We start from the raw sequence: 16,750 nt of genomic DNA, 5'->3' as shown, positions 1-16,750 counted from the left end.
GACAGGCAGTGATGAAATCTTGTAAATCATTTGATTTGCTTTCAGATGTCTCCCTTAAGGTGTTGATGCTGTAAAAGTATCTGCAGCTTTCCATTATCCATTTTTAAGGGGAAATCCTGCTTGTAGAGGTCTCCTGTTGGTTTTGTCCCTAGCTAGTATGGGATCACAGAAGCATCTTACAACTCAGTCAAGAGGAAAAGAGAAAAAGAGGAAAGTCAAGAGGATTTCCCCACTCAACTTTGAGCTGGAAATGGTGTAGCTGTGATAGTGATGCTGAACCTGAGAACACATGCAGTGTTGTTTTGCTATCCACACCATGCGTGCCACAAGGAGCATGGTGCGGATGGTCTGGCTCATATGCAGCAGCTCAGAGCATGGGCAGAGTGAACTCCCCATCCTCCTGCAAGGTACTCCCATGCTATTTTCTCAGTTGTTTTGCTCTCAGGGAATGCCCTAGGGGGTATTAAATTAGGCAATAGGTGTCCTAACATACTGTTCCTTGATGTCTTAAAAGAATGGTGGCTAATGTCCTAGCACATTTGTAATCTGGCCCCTTGTGTTGATGAGGAATTGCTAGAGCTTATTTGGAAAACTGGAGATTGAGAGGGACTTTCCTGTATAGCCTCTTCCCTCCCTGCTCTGCACCTTTCCACATTAATTTCTGTAGTTTAGTGGCTTGTGGGGTTGGAAGAGGCTCTGGATCTCTCCATCTGCCTTTTTGAGAATAATTGCCACATGTAGAAAAGTATGAGCGTGGGGCTTTCCTGAATACTCTGTGCTACAGAGATCAGGCTTCTGGAGAAGCAGGCAGGTTTTGGTCTGGTTTTAAGAGTTTTCCTTTTCCTGCTGTTTCCAGTCAACTTGATTCAGACAGCTGTCTGGCATGTTTCAACTTCATTGTGAGACAGAGGGATAGTGACCAGTATTTAAGGTTATTCATTTTTCCTCTTGACTGACAGACATCGTCTCAACGAGATACGCAATGAAACGTTCCGACTGTATAAATTAAAGATGGTGGCAAAAATAGAGAAGTACCTTATCTCAAATAGTTGCAGGAGGAAGTGAGTACTGTATTTTATTTCATGTTTTCTGTAATTGCAGAGTTAGCATTAAGAGCCATTGTGGCTCAGTCACAACTGAAGGCTTTTTATTTGCAATGTGTTCTGCCAACATGTTCTTCAATATTTAAAAGCAGTATCTAGAAATATGACCTTCAGCATGTTTTTTAAATATATATATATAAAAATACATATGCATGCATCAAGTGTTTCTTATTTACTTTTTTGGGGGGGAAAAAAACCCCTTTCTTTAGAGGAACAAAGGCCAAAAATTGGCTCCCTGGTGAATTAATTAATGATGCTGATTTCAACTCATTGTTTTCTGGAATTTAAATTAATGGGTAAATTCTTGTGCTTTTATTGAATTCCCCATGTTCTGTTGGGTAGAATCATCTTGTCTCATTTTGAAGACAAACGACTCCGAAAGGTCTCCTCGGGCATCATGGGCACAGAAGAATGCTGTGATAATTGCAGGACCAGGTAAACGTCCTTTCCTGAAGACTGATATGGGAGGTTAGGTTCACTCAGGCTGACTTACTGGGCAAACAATCAAAAAAGGATTGCTTTTTTTTAATGCACTTCATTTTGCAGATGTTCAGTCTGAAGCTTATTTTTGAACAACTGTCTCTGTTAACTTGCTACTCAATAGTTGAACAAGCCAAGAGACAGCTCGTGAGTGCTAAGTTTGGCTGTGGAAAAGTCTGTAAACAAAGTATGGTCACAGTTCCTAAAAGGGTTTAAACGATTCAGAGTAACATTCTTAAAGACTGAAATAGGCTTTTTCTGGTAGCAGTTTGTTAGTCTTTGGCATCAATGTTGCATAATTAATCCCTAAAGAAAACATTTGAAAGTGGGGTGTGCTACCATGTGTCTAAGGTCATAGGTCTAAGGTCATCACTGCCTGAGTGATAAGGGAGCACTTTTCTTGTTACAGTGGGTGCTGACATATGTTGTTTTTAGCATTACTAATTGTCTCATAGGTCTGCCGAAGGGAAGCAAAGAGATAAGTACTCACAGGTATGAGTAGAAGCACCTCCCTCTGCCTCTCATGCAAACACACGCTCTTTTGAAATTACAATAAATAGTCTCTCTGTACTTGCTGGCAGCATAATATTTTCTGATTAGAGACAAGAAATTATGCTATGTTCTCTGCCAAAAGTTATCATTTGGCTACATTTCCTATATGCTCAGGGATTAAGGCATTTTTGCTCAAGATCTTTGAAAGCTATGAAAGAACAGAATTTGTTTCAGAGATCTTTGTTTCAATCTGCTGACAGTGATGTTGTTGTGCCAGGAAAGGACGACATGGTGGATTTGTGTTGTAGATCTGAAATCATTTGAAATAGACTGTTTTTTTCGCCCCTTCGTAGGAGAGAGCAAAAGTCTTTTGGCTATTAGATGCTATTAAAAATGTCTAAAATGCTAAAGACAATCCAAATATTTAAATACCCAATAATTCGGAAGATTGTTCAGACAATCTTCTGTCAAAGCACGTACTGTGAAGAACTGCGTAGTGTTTGGTTGTCCTGCTGTCTTAACTGATGGGATTTTTGTCTTTTGCTTGGTCTCATTTTCAGTCCTAGATCATCTTTGCTTTCAAAAGTGCGTTTAATTGCCTATATGAATGGAACTTGCAAAGTGTGTGTTTTGTTAGTTTATCATGCTCTAAACAGAAAATGGGGGAGGGCTGGGGGATTTGATTCGAATGTAATTAATCTTGGTTTTCTTTATGCATTTCAGAACTTCTTGTTTTGCAACCTCCAGTGACTCAGAAGGAAGTTTACAGGACTTTGGAAAGCAAGCCTATCAGCTAATGTCTGCAGTGAGTGCCCTGGATGAGAAGTTTGGAACTAAAGTTCCCATTTTGTTTCTCCGAGGGTCTGTAAGTGACATTAAAAACCCTTGTGTTTTGGGAGTGGAGGGATCATTATGGTGCCCTGCCCTCTTTCCTGACGTCCTAAACAATACATCAATGTGTCTTTCCGTGCCTTTTTCTCAGAGAGGCAGATGTCCATAGAGAGAGGTAGCATAGACTTTTGGAGGGTGTTCAGCTGCACTTCCCTTGCAGTTCATGAGTCTGTTGTGTTTAAATGCAACAGCAATAAAAATAATACACCTCCTAAGCATGTTGTACTTGACTGTGTGCAAATACAACTAAGGGACAATTTCTGCCTCCAAGACCTTCCTGGTGCACCAAGACCTGGTGCAAGAGCATTGCTCAGAATTAGCATCTGGTACTTGCATTGTGGGGAGTTGTCCTGTGCTTTGTGGGCAGTGTGTTTGAATTGGTTATTGACAGTCCTCTCTTAGACACGTAAAAGACAAGCCACATATTGGCAGAAGTACTAAAGGTCTTCCAGTAAGCCTTGAGCTTTCATATTCTTTATGGTGAATTGGATGTTTTTACAGAGGTGGCTAAGTTGCTTCTCCACTATTTCTGTTATCCTGAAAAAAGTGGCATTTTCAGAGTGAAGAACAAATGCATCTTTTCATGGTAATCTGTTGGTGTATGAATAAAGCAGATGATTTTGTGTTCTGCCTTAGTACTGCTGAGCTGCTTGGGGTGGTGAGATAGGAAATAGAATATTAGAATTAATATAAAAATGAATATAAAAGATTTATACATATCTTCAAATAGAAAGCTTTCTAAATACTAGGGGGGGAAACTTTCCAGAAATAATGTATGGGAGTAGTAACAAAAGTGCTTCAAATATGTTTTCAGCCTGGAAGAAATCACCTGCAGTTCTTTATAAAACTAGCTGAATGCTGCCATCCTTCCTCCCCCCCTTTTATTAAGAAAGTAACTTGTTAATAATTTATCACAGATGTATCTAGGAAAAAAACATGCCTACAGATTTTAAAGTAGTCTGGGTTGTTAATTTGTTAGACATTATTGGGGAAAATTGAAGATCATGTCAAATCTGCAGTGTAAATAAGTGGTTTTTTTTTTTTTTTTTTTTTTTTTTAAGTCACTGTTTCCCTCCAGTACTGGCTAACATAAAAACAGGTGTGTCTGTTTGCTTTGTTGCATCACTTCTAACATCTTCTAGAAAAAACATGGTGACATCTATGAGATAGTCTACAAGTTACACATGCTCTGTTTGTCTGAACATGACTGGTGTATTGCTTTAAAAGTTTGAGTACAGTTTATGGAGAATTAGATGGCCTTTTTAACTTTAGGAGTATCTTTTTAACAATGGATAAGTCCAGGTGGCCTCCAACGGTCTTCAGGTAGACCACAGGAGAGATCAGATTTCACTTATTATTTGAAAGCTGAGTCATGCCATGGAAACCAACAAGGTTCTCTCGGAACCTCTGAATTAAAGAGCTGCTTGACTGAAATTTTATACTAATACTACTTAAAACAAACAAACAAACAAATCCAACTTCTAAAATATGGCCTCTTTTTACCAGCTTGGCTGTCTCAGCTTCGATACCCTGCTGTTAAAAGTCTGAAAGAAGCCCCTCTTCCTGCTCCTCTCCCTGTGTGTGCTGGAGAGGAGCTCTCTGCCTGGTTATTTGAACTTCTCTGCTGAAGTGCTCTTCACTGTGATTCCTAGAGATATTACAGAGATCCGTAGGCTACCATGAGCTGACCACTGTCCTTCCTGCTTTTCTTTTACTTGCCTTCCTTTGCACCTCTGTATCAGCCTGCTTTGTTTTGGTTCATAAAGAAAGCTGAGTTTTTGGGGAAGGACATGTTCAGCATTTGTACGGTGCACATCATGAAGGGGTTCTGATAAAACTTCTAATGGGAGTCTAGAAGACCTACTTTAACAACCAGCCCAATAAATGGTAGCAGACAAGCTTCCACCCCACTGTCTCCTCTTGTTCAGGATTATAATTGTTAGTCAAGCTCCTTTGTTTTAACCATCCCCAGGGTTGCCAAACCTGCATCCTTGCCGAACCTGCATCACAGATGCACGAATGGCATGAACGGGTGCCAGCTCACCATGTCCGCCATCAGAGCCATGAGGCCTTCCTATGTGGCTTGGGTCTATTAGCTTTATGTGTTCTGCCTTCTGCAACAGAGTGGAAATTACTGAAACAGTTTACTTAAATAACTAACAAAAAGCTTTAATGTCTTATGTCATGAAAAATGGCATCTTCTTTTCTGATTGTAAGTAGCAAGTGTGAAGCTTGCCTGGCACATGCTGAAACTTATCTCTGTGTGAGAACTTGCCATTCAGTTCTTAAGGGAGATCTCCAGGGAGGGAGTAGAGGGAAGATGACCCTTAAACCATTTTCATGTCTCTCTTATCCCCCCACCTCTGGGAGCACCTCATCTGGGCCGGAGCTGGCTGGCCTTTCCTCCTATGGCTCAGCATCCCTCTCCTATGCTGCGACTTAAGCAGCGCTCATGGATTTTTCTAAGGCACTTGCTAACTGAAGAAAAGAGAGGTAAATGCCTGTTTAAATTCATGCAATGTGAGATTGATTACCCTGGCATGGATAAGCATGAACGGCGCTGGGTTATTTTTTTCTTTCCTGCCATTGAAGGCTGGGTCATTCCTGTAAGCTCCTCCATGTGAGATGTTTAACAGCTCTATGATCTCAGTGCAGCTTTATCCCCGGTCTTACTACAAAAGTAAGTCATTGGTTGTGATCTCTTGATGCCTTGGCAGAAAGCCCAGAAGTGGATTAGGTTAGGTGCAACTGCTGCTCAGGTGACATGAACAAGGACATGATTTATTGTCTCATCATTCATCTGTTGTGAGATTATCTTAATGGCTATTATGGAAATTTGAATAAAATACTTTGATTTGTGGTTTTATAGAAATGTTCTGTGGAGAAATGCTCTTGGAGATGTGTTCCTTCTCTCTCAGGTTTTTGGTTCACCAGTTATACTGGATTTTTTTTTCCTTCTTTTTTCTTTCTTTTTTTTTTTTTTTTTCTCCTCTTCCACAAAAACTGGAGAGGTCTGACCAATTCTTCTGATAATTTCAGAATTCTCAACGTTTGCCAGACAGATACCGAAGACATGCTCTTTTTGGTAGTGGAAAAGACTGGCCAGAGAGTTGGTGGAAATCACTGAGCCAACAGTTGATAAATGAGGGATTCCTCAGAGAAGCTTCTGGGCATAGCAAGTTTGCAAACATATGTGTGCTTACCCAGAAGGTAATTTTTGTTGTAAAACAATCTTATCAGAGACTTCTCTTTAGCAATCCATAGCTAAACCATATGGTGTGTTTCTTACAGGGTAGAAATTGGCTTTTAAAAGCTGGATCTGCCTCAAGTCCAAGCCTTCTCTTACAGTCTAGCGAAGACCTAAATCTTAGGAAACCTTCTAGAAGGTAATTATAGCATGCATGTTCTCTTGAATGCTCCTTTCATATTATTTTAACATAAGACGGCCTGTTTCTTAAGCTTGCTTCTGGAAATGGCTAGATTGGACAGGGGACTTCTACACTAGACTTTCCAGCCAAAACTTTCCCTTTGGCAGTTTCAGGGTACAAAAAAAGTTGGCAGGAGTGCCAGGACAGAGACCTCTAATAACTGGTGATACAAAAGGTAACATGTTGTCTAGTGCTCCTGAAAGTGCACGTCACTGCTTAAAAGCTGACAGTGCCTCATCACTGAGGTCTTCAGTGCAGCTAATCAAATGATAGTGTAACCAGGAAACTGTGTGGGGAAAGGTAATTCACAGAAATCTCTTCCTGGCCTCCCCAACCTAAGCTATTTAGAAAATGGAGTTTCTTCATTTTGAATTATTATGAGTAGATAGAAAGTGTGTTGTAGAAACACTTTCCCCATCAGAAAGGAATTGGCTAAAGAAAAAAAAAATTAGAAATCCATTAAAACTTACTTTCCTTTTAATGCTGATACGTTACACCACAAGTCTTTCATGTTGGAACTAAAGCAGTTATCAGCTTGTTTTCCCAGTTATGCACTTGACCAACATTATCATAAAAATAAGCTAACTATGTGAAGCAGAAAAGCTAGGTACTGCACGCTTGTTTTGTAACAAGAATTGTTTCAATGCAAATGTCTAATGTGTTGTGTGTATTTTCTATTTTTTTGTAAAATTTTTCAATTATTTAAAGTCTTTGAATATAGCTGTCAAAATGGGTTATTTTTATTCCAGCGGTTGCCAGGTGTTTGCTGCAGAGAGTATATTGCTGAAACAAAATAGCATATGAAGCTTTGCTTGTAATCTTTCACTTCCAGTTACATTTAATAATCAGCAATTCTATTGTGCTGTTTTTCACAAATACCAATTCTGGCCAAATCTTTTGAGGTGCAGAATAATGAACCAGAGGTTGCAGTGACTTTGCTGTGGCAACAAATAACTTTAGGACTAAGTTCTTCAATGGAGACCTTTCAGGTGTCTATATTGTCATTACCTGATTTTTTCTAATTATCATTTTTTTAGCAATACTAGGAGATAGAATGCCAGTTTGTTTTGTTTTCTGTAATTTTCCATTTTTGTAGCCTTTTTCTTTTTAGCAACTTTCTATGGGTCCTATAGAAGAAGAACTTTTCTTTGTTCTAAAACAGTAAGAAGCAGTGAAAGCTGTGTGGTTAGTTTAGTGCACAGCAGAAAGCTTGTATTGATTTTCTCCAGAAATGCGATGTTAAAAGTAGGGTTTTTTGGTTTGTCTTTCTTTCTTTTTTTTTTCTTTTCTTTTCTTTTTTTTTTTTTTTTTTAAGACAGTGTTGTCATAAAAATTCAGTTTCTGTCAACAAAATCTTTTTGTTTTCTGTAAGACTAGATTTTTGTTCCTGGTAAAAAGTTCCAGTAGTTCTAGCATGCTTTAATCTTTGAGGACCTCAGTGTTTCCCTAAAGAATGGTGATTTTAATATCCTTAAGAAAATCAATAAGAATTTTCATTGACACCTCCCCCCCCCCCAAAAAAAAAATTTCCCTATACAAAGTTCAGTTTGGTTTGCTTAGCAACATAATTTTTTTTTTAAGTGGCAGCTTCACTGTACAAATGATTGTCTGTCTGATTCCAGTAAGACTGAATTTATTTTTTTTACAGCAGTAGATCTTCAGTTGTGGTCTTGGAACAGCGCTCCCCAGATGGGAAAGTAACAAAGTTTTCACCAGTCAAACAGGTTTGTGGGAGTACAATTCTTCTCACATTCTGTTGCTGACTGTTGCTTGTATTAACAGTTTTAACTGTATTATGGTCTCACAAATTAATGTTTTGCTGCTTATATCAACTGCATTGCAAAGACTGTTAAATCAGCATTTGTTTGTCTTTTTAATAGATGTCTTTGTATGAAATGTTTTCTTATGAAAGAAAAGGTAAAATTTCTGCAGGAAGCAATGACGCACTTAACAGGTACAGTATTCTAAAGTAAACCAGTTAGCAATGGTTTAACTATGTAATAGGGATACTGTTTGTAATATGACCCTTAAAATAGTATTCCTCTTTGAAGCAACCATAAAATACATCTGTTTATGATTAAAAGTTGCTGATATTTAGAAGGGGGGGAAAAAAAGACAAGCTTTTAAAACTTGCAGTGCACCGTATTATATTTCAACATGTTGAATTACTATAACATTTAACAGGCTTTGCAGAATTTGGCAAGCTGTATTAAATTTCAGTATATTCCTAGTGTGTCACAGGCAAAGCAAGTTTTATTAACCACTGAAGTGCAAACATTCTCACTGGAAGCGCTTCAAGTCTACTAGCAAAGAAAAAAAAAGTTAATAAAAAGGGGGTATAGCAGCTTCTTTTAAATTGGGTACTTTTTACTGGGCCCTGTATTTTCAACTGATGTCATCTTTGGTAATAGTTTAAAGTGTAATGAGTTTTAAATTGTGCTGACTTAAAATCAGAAATGGAATAATTGTTTTCAAACAATTTTCAAATATAATGCATGTGCCTGACTTCAAAAGGTGGCAGAACTGAATATATGCTTTATATAATAGTGAGTGTGTAGGTATGGGTTTCTGCCTTTTTACACTAGTCTGATGATGAATGAAATGAAGTTGAGGCTTACTGAGGTCAAAGGAAATAAAACAAGCTTCCGCAAAAAGCAGGGAAAGAAATTTGTTCTCCTAGCTTGTGTGACGCTTCAGATTAAACCCACCTTATGTTTTTGAACAGCTGTATTACTGCTTCAGGCAAGCAGCCTTATGCTGGCAGAGGACTGGAAAATAGGTATGTCATTTAAGCTGAATAATTACCACTGCAGCTGTACAGGGAAAGATCATTTTAGGGTCAACTACATTCCAAAGCAAGTATTATTTCGCACTTTGCTTAGTAAATCAAGGAGAAGATGCTCTTATTCTAGCTTGTCTGCTTGCAATATTGCAGTACAACAATAGCAGTCTTATTAAAGAGGTTTCCGTAACAATAGGAGCCTATAGGCTGGTTGCTGTGACACCACTCTCTGTGCAGATGTGTCTAGCACTAACAACAACTAATTCTGCTTGCAGCACAGCAGCTGTGTCTTTGCTACTGATGCTTTTAAACTTATTAGCTCTGTTTGGCCAGGATCAGCACTGTCAGCAATAAGGGAAAAATGCAAGATTTTGCTTGTGGAATGCTGTCAGAATAATGTTATGAACGGACAAGGGCTTGTAAGAACACGCCTTTGTTAACAATATGTGAATCCAGCTGCAGGTAGGGATATAGGTGCTTTGTTCACAAAACTGCAATTTTCATCATCTGCTTGAGCTCTGTACAATAAAAGGTTACTTTTAAGGTATAGGATCAGCCCTACCAGGGTATCTGTCAGATTTGGCTTTGAGATGCTGTCTGCAAAAAATACAAAGGGCAAAAGCGACATCGTTTCTTAGAGGCTGTCATTGAAAAGAGTAGCAATGCTACGAAAATGCTAACACTGGGTAATGTTGTGATCTGCTTGCAAAAGACTTTTGTCTAAAGCTAATGCTGCCCTAATCAGCTTAAGTCCTGTGTCCGTGCTCCTGTTAGCATGAGGTGCCAGATCACCACACAAAAAAATGAGTTGGGCAGCTGCTTTCCCACAGCCTTGTGTAGAGTACATGAATAAATTGGTGCTACACAAGTGCTGACCTTGCGCTGCTTTATTTTTCATCAGTGTCCCTGTGCGCTCACCAGTCAAATCTTTTCCTTTGAAGTCCACAGAATCTGTTGTTTCATCTCGAGAAAAAGAACTACAGGTAAGTCTGAAAGAAGAAGGATATCTGTGAATCGCAGTCAAACTACAGTTTTGCTGTACTGTAGCAGCTGGGCTGGGCAGCTCTTAATATTAGAAAATTGTTTTGAACAGAAGTTCTAGGAGAATTTAAATGTGTTAAGATTGTTAATGGGTTGCAGTATTTGGCTTTCTATATTTTAGGAAAGACGAGGGATGCTATAATGTGTGGTGGGTTTTTTTTTTTTCTTATTTTAGTTATTCTTGATGTGGTTGATCTAAAGAATTTGGCTCTCTTCTTCACAGACTGCCCTGTATGGCAAATTATTGACAGCTAGACAGAAGCTAGCTAATGAGAAGGAAATTCCTCCAGCTGTCCTGGCAACCAATAAGATCCTGGTGGAGATGGCCCAGATAAGGTAAGGCCTGCATGCATGCATGTTATGTAAAGGCAAAAGATTGCAAGCCAGGTCAGTAAAATAAAACTAAGCTAGTATGCAACTTCTGCAGTGTCAGTGGCTTGGAGAATTGTGTTCCCATATATGCTTCAAGTTCAGTTAGGTTTTACATCAGTTAGGTTTTACATCAGTAGAGGTGTTAGCAGATTTCCAGCTTGTTAGAGAACCTAGCGCTACCAAAAAATGGAGGGGGAGGGGGAGAAGAGCACATCTGCTGTATTTCTCTGAGCTTGTGTATGTCACAAATCTGTATGGGCAGTTAGTTTGTTGTTGGAAAGCTCCCCTGATGTTCCATGATACTACCCCCATTAAACAGGCCTGAGGAGCAGTGAGATTTTGCACATTAATGAGAGTAGTAGAGCTGACATGACTCCTTTCAATGTGTGAACTACTCGGGCATGGGTATTTCTGCTTAGGAGGTATCTTCAGTCAAACATTCTGTTCCTTTGCTGACACCTGACTATAATCTGTTCATTGGCTTGTGCTTTGAAACTCAGGAGTCCCCTTCCTGATTTTGTTGAGAGAGCATGCCTCATTGGTAGAGCAGCAGCTTTTTTCCTGAGGATCTTCATTTACTGTAATACCCTTATAGACCACTCAACTGTGTGAGTTAGATGGTGTTACTGACATCAGACTTGCATCTTCATTGTAGCTTTAAAAAAAAAAAAGCCAACTTTGCATATGCTGTTTTAACCAAACTTCCTGTCGACTTGACCAGTCAGAGGGAAAGATTATGTATTGTACTGATTCTTACCTTTCTCACTTTCTCTCCAATTTTTTTAATTAGTTTACTATGTTCTTATCCTGATAAGGGTTACAAAAGCTACAAGTCAAGAGGTGTCTCCTATATGTCCGTGGGTAGCTCTGTAGCATAAATGAATAAGCACAAGTTAGTGTTGCTCTTGCAGCTATGAAAAGGAAACAAACAAACAAAATTCCTTCAGCTTTCCCATTGTGAGACTGGGTATTGCAGGGCAGCTCGGTTTGTAATGCATGTGAAATGCCTTCCCCAGCCGCTAAAATGTTACATAACTGTTTTGGGAATGTGTATTTTATTATTCCATGGAAATTCTCTGGTCTTACACACTCTTGGAAGGAAAGAACAAAATAAGATTTACGTGGTTAATTGATCCTATGAAGTGTTAAGCAGTAAATTCAAGGTACCTGCTGTGGCCAAGCTTCATGACACAAATGCGAACAGTGGACTTCCTTAGTTGCAGAGATGATCACAGTGCAGTACTACTACTTTCAAGTAATGACTGAGAGATCTGTGGTCAACGTGCATGTTGTTGTTCACAGACACTTGATGTTCCAAAGCATCAGCTTAGGAATTTTCCATTACTTTTATTGTTCACCCTGAACCAGGCCTACGACCGTTGAGAATGTGAAGAGAATTGATGGTGTACCTGAAGCAAAATCTACCATACTGGCTCCTCTCCTTGCTGAAATTAAGGAGTTTTGCCAAGTGAATAATTTGCAGGTAGGATTTAGCAAAGTGTCTGCTACCATGCCAAGAGCCTTAAAGAACTAATGTGGTCTGCAGCTATCTGATTTCTCCTTCAGAGTTTTTTAATCACAGTTGTCCCATCCAAGCATGGCAGCTAAACTATATTATCCTTGCCTGTGTATGTTTCCCAAATCGGAGTGTGCTACTTAGAACTCTTAGCTCCTGCTTAAGTGGACCTCCATGGTGGCATCGGTACCTGAAAGACCAGGGTGAGGCATTTGGCCTGAGCATGACATCTGGACCTGGCTGATGTTCTGGATTGCTGTTGTCATCCTCATAGTCTAGAACATCATTACAAACACTGCCCTTCTAGCCTGGGTGAGCACCTAGTAGGTGCCATGTTACCTCAACCATGTAGTCAGTCATCCTGATTTGGGGATGGAGACTGAATAGATAGGATATGTACCTTCACCCTGGTTTATTGTTTTAGAAGATTTGGAAGGCAGGGCTCATCTTTGCTTTCCCAAAGTTAATCCTTGGGAGCCTGGCAGAATGGCTTAGATTTCTGGCTACTGTGAACACTCTTGAGTTGGCTCTCTTTTCATAGTTGATTTGCTTTTGTCCATGCTAGTTTGTAGAGTGGCATCTCTTACTATGCCTTCCTCATTGGTCACTATGGCAAGAGATGGCACCAGGGGAGAGGGCATGGAGCAGAGTGTGGGAGGAACTACAAAGCAGTTTCCCTTTGGGGTTTTAATTCTTATGTGCATGTAGAGTTAGAAGGATTTTTCTAGTCCAGGCTAGCAGACAGACCTAGGAAAGCAGGTAGAGCAGTAATACTAATTCTCTTTCATGCTTGAGAGCAACATGTTTAATGTTGTAAGGAGTTTTCTTTCTGCTTCATGGATTGAGCTGTTAGGACTGAGGTAAGGGGACCAAAAGCATTTCTACTTTTAAAGAAATCTGTGCATGCATGTATGTGTCTGTCAGGCATAAGTTTAAAAAATAAAGTAAATGGAGGGAATTTCCTATACAAAACAGCAGACCGATTATCACAATTCTGATGAAATAGTTCCACATATGTATGTTAGGATTACTAACTAAAAAGTTTCGTTTTTACCTGGATCCTGGTGGGGAGGGGCGGGTTTGCAAGTCCCTTGGATAACCCCATGCTAGTTTTATTAAGGCAGATATATGTAGATGTCCTTCCCCTCCCCCCCCCCCCCGTGTGTGTGGGTGTGTGGAGGGGAATATGGAGTGCCAAACCCCAAACTTCCTCAAAAATGAATGACTCTGTTTCTGATACTCCTTCAGATTACACAGGGGAGGCTGCTCCTAAATCCTCTTTATATCGTTTAGATGGATGCATTCCCTATGTCTGGATCTAGAAACCAGAAAGAAACAACTCCCTGGAAGCATGCTGGAGCGCTCTCTCCATCTGAGCATGTCACATATGTCCTGTTCCAAGAGAAGAATCTGTCCTTGGTAAGTTCTTGCCTATGGAGGTCTCTTCCTTGTTTAACAGCAAGGATATTGTGTCTAGCAGGTGAGGGACTTGCAAGTTTATGCTCTTAAATCCTCTGTGCAGTGGTGGAGAGGGTTTCTTTAAAGCACTGAAGCTATATCTTCGCTAGCAAATAGTAGCTCATATAACTCACCTGTACTGACCAGCCCGAAAATATGAAGAACTGGTCTTGCTGTGAACAAGGCTACTGCAAGACAGTACCCAGCTCCCTACTTATTATAGTGCCTGCAGAGACTGGCACAGCCTCAAGCAGAATTGTTACACTTATTTTATTGGCATGTTTCAGTACTTTCATGCACTGTGCTTTGCTCCACTCTTTCTCTTAAATTTAGCTTTTTTGATGTATAGCTTTCTGCTTTAAAAAATGCTGTTTGTTCCATGTATTCCTGATTTTTTTTTTTCCTCTCCTTATAGCAGTGAGGGCATATAGGGAAAAACCTCTTGATCCAGTATTCTGCTGGAAAGGACACTAAGTGTAGGGCGGTGTATAGGCATTTTTTTTAGCAAGTACTAGGATAAGTCTCACTAACCTTGTCCATGGTTGAGAGAAGAAACTCCCATCCCCTTTGCCTGTGCTATCTCTATGCATAAGACTTGAATGTGGAGAAACAAAGCTCATAGGGAGATTGAGTGCAAAACTAAAAGGCTAAGTATTAATGCAGCTTTCCAGTTCAGATTTTGAAAGCTGTTTCTTGTGGGGAAAAAAGTTGGTCAAGTTACCTGTCACATCTAAATTGTTTAAGTGCTGTGGGGCATGTGACTAAATTGGCATTGTGCCATGTGCTCAGTGGCACTGAAGATGAGCATCATGAGTTGTTTGTAAACAGTTTTTTAAATTTACTTATTGCTTTTTAATTCTGCAGTAGGAAACAAGTTGCTTCAAATTGTGCTTTGCCCCTCCCAAGAGTATGGGTAAACCCTGTCAGTTAGTCACTAAAATAAAGTGCAACTAAGCACTAATTAACAAGAAGCAATTGTATAGTTTATTATTTCGTAACTTGATGCTCTATATCTACTAACCCTGATTGTTATATGCACAGGATGTGTATTGTCTGGGGGAGAAGTCAGTAGAAGTATGAAAGCTGTTCTTCCAAAGAAGAAAAGTTAATCAGTTTGGAATCTATCCTTGAAAAAGTCCAAATTTAGGTAGCAAAAGTTTGAGATGCTTCTCTTCAAGGCAAATACCTTCAGACAATTCCCCCCCCCCCTTTTTTTTTTTTTTTTTTTTTTTTTTTTTAACAAATGTGAAAATGTGAACGGATGTGAATTTGTTTTGGCACTGTTAGCCATGTTCTACACTGATGTCCTGAACTGAACAGGCCCCTGGAAGGTCAGGTGTAGATGAAGGACTACTTAGCAGAAGACATCTGAGGCTTTAACAAAGAAATACCTCATGAAGTAGAAGCTGGGTTAATGCTCTAACTTACAAGGTGAAAGCGCTCATTTCCTATGTGGTAGAAACTGCTGTGTTCTGAGATTTAGGTGCCACGTGGTGGAATGAGGATGATAGTGACAATCCTGAAGCACAAGGAACGTGAGATATAAACAGGCCACAGGAGTGAAGTTAAACCATAAGGATACAAGAGGATAATACCAAAGAACACCTCCTTGTCTCTTCCGCTATACCAAGGTGTCCAGACTAGCTGTCTGACCAAGGCTAAAAGCTTTGGGCTCTGAGCCTTAGAGGTGGTCACACAGAATCCTTCCTGTGTAGAACCCCTTGACATCTGAAATAAATTCAAGGTGAGGCATTGCACTCAAGTTATAGAAGTAATAACCTCAAGAGAAAAATGCTCTTTACAAGTTGGGAAACAAATCAGTGATATTGGGTGTAACTAAGTGCTTTAAATTTTTTGTTGCACTGACAAGTGCCGGCATCCCCTGGTCACTCTGGGAATGAGAGCTTGCCAGGCTTTGGACCGTCAGTTGTATTTCAGACACTTCTGTCATCTTAACTTCTTCTGTCATTGTTTCCCCAGCGGACTATAAGTGAGAGCAGATCTCTTCCTCTTTCTGAGGTTGGCACTCACCTGTGCCAGGCAATGAAAGCTGGCTACCCTGTCAACCTGGAACGAGCAGGTTTGACTTTGGAAGTTCAACAGATAGTTTCTGATGTTATCCATAATCCTCCCATTGACTCAGGTGAGAATCACAGCCCTAATGTGAAGCTTCTAATGACAGTGGCATACAGATGAAAAAAATGAAAAAATATGACAACACTGCTGCTTCTTTAGGTAGAACCCATCATTTTGGAAGGCCCGTGGCAGTATCGGGGCAGAGCATGGCAATGTCAAGGGCACTTTTGTCCTTTCAAGATTATCTTCTGAAATAAGAATCTTGACTCATTGAAGAGCAAAGCAGGGTAACCCTTTACAGATCCTTCCTCAACTCTATAACTGTCAAAAAGATCCAGGCATCATTCTTAATTAAATCCATATTTACACAACTAAAGGGCAGGCAAGTTGAAGTCAGCCTGGTCACATGTCTCTGGCATCTGCAAACAATATGCTTATTAAGATCTGTAGAATTTCTCCAAAAAACTTCCCTGGAAGTTATTTGTTTGTGATGAGGAGACTGAATCAGTGCAGGAAAAGCAGTTTCAATCTTAACGCAGTGATCTGGTGCCCTGGGTTAGTTCAGGGGCTGAAGATGAGCACACGCTAAGCTGTGGCTCTGAGAATGAGTGACTTGAAGTTCAATCATGCCCCAGTAGTTTAATTACTCTGGTTTCCAGAGTTTTCTGACTACCTAGCTTCCATACTCCTCTCATATTGCAGATTAATTGATGCATCTTTTCAGCAGCAGCTATTGGCCCAACCAGACTCTGTTTGCTTAAACTTAGTGCCATGCAAGCTCTCCATTCTAGCATGGGAGAAGATGAGGACTTTTCAGTCTGAACTAATGTAGTCCGCCTCTCAAGAGAACATGGTTGATAGCGAGGCGCAAGTTAGAGGCAGATGATTATAATACTTGTAGACTAAATTTAAGGACAGTAGGATTGTGTGAGTATGAATGAGTTGGGAATTTACCCCACAAGCTCATATGCTGTTTTCTTATGGGCCGAAGTCATGCACTGTTTTGTTTCTTAACCTTTTCCATGCCTGAATCTATGCTGTGCTTTAATGAGGAACAACAAATGCTTGTTACAGCATAGAAGCACTGTGAATAAAGGGCAGGGGGATTTAA

General features: G+C 39.8%; 1 protein-coding gene across 13 annotated transcripts in view; it reads left to right on the top strand.

Moving 5' to 3' along the window:
- Positions 1–16,750, top strand: part of WRN (WRN RecQ like helicase) — a 48,797-nt gene that overhangs the window by 27,093 nt on the left and 4,954 nt on the right. For 7 of the 13 annotated variants that reach the window (XM_064510281.1, XM_064510287.1, XM_064510286.1 and 4 more), the window contains 13 exons: positions 960–1,061; positions 1,446–1,538; positions 2,799–2,940; positions 6,006–6,176; positions 6,258–6,352; positions 8,043–8,118; positions 8,275–8,348; positions 9,120–9,173; positions 10,078–10,159; positions 10,441–10,553; positions 11,958–12,072; positions 13,399–13,524; positions 15,544–15,706. In XM_064510281.1, the coding sequence (XP_064366351.1) occupies positions 960–1,061; positions 1,446–1,538; positions 2,799–2,940; positions 6,006–6,176; positions 6,258–6,352; positions 8,043–8,118; positions 8,275–8,348; positions 9,120–9,173; positions 10,078–10,159; positions 10,441–10,553; positions 11,958–12,072; positions 13,399–13,524; positions 15,544–15,706 (1,406 nt within the window). Of the gene's footprint in view, positions 1–959; positions 1,062–1,445; positions 1,539–2,798; positions 2,941–6,005; positions 6,177–6,257; positions 6,353–8,042; positions 8,119–8,274; positions 8,349–9,119; positions 9,174–10,077; positions 10,160–10,440; positions 10,554–11,957; positions 12,073–13,398; positions 13,525–15,040; positions 15,308–15,543; positions 15,707–16,750 lie in introns of those variants that run through there. The other 6 variants (XM_064510285.1, XM_064510284.1, XM_064510283.1 and 3 more) reach the window with 5 other exon arrangements.

This window comes from Dromaius novaehollandiae, chromosome 4 (assembly GCF_036370855.1).
Source record: "Dromaius novaehollandiae isolate bDroNov1 chromosome 4, bDroNov1.hap1, whole genome shotgun sequence".
NCBI classification, from domain to species: Eukaryota; Metazoa; Chordata; class Aves; order Casuariiformes; family Dromaiidae; genus Dromaius; species Dromaius novaehollandiae.
This window is presented reverse-complemented; position numbering and strand designations above follow the sequence as displayed.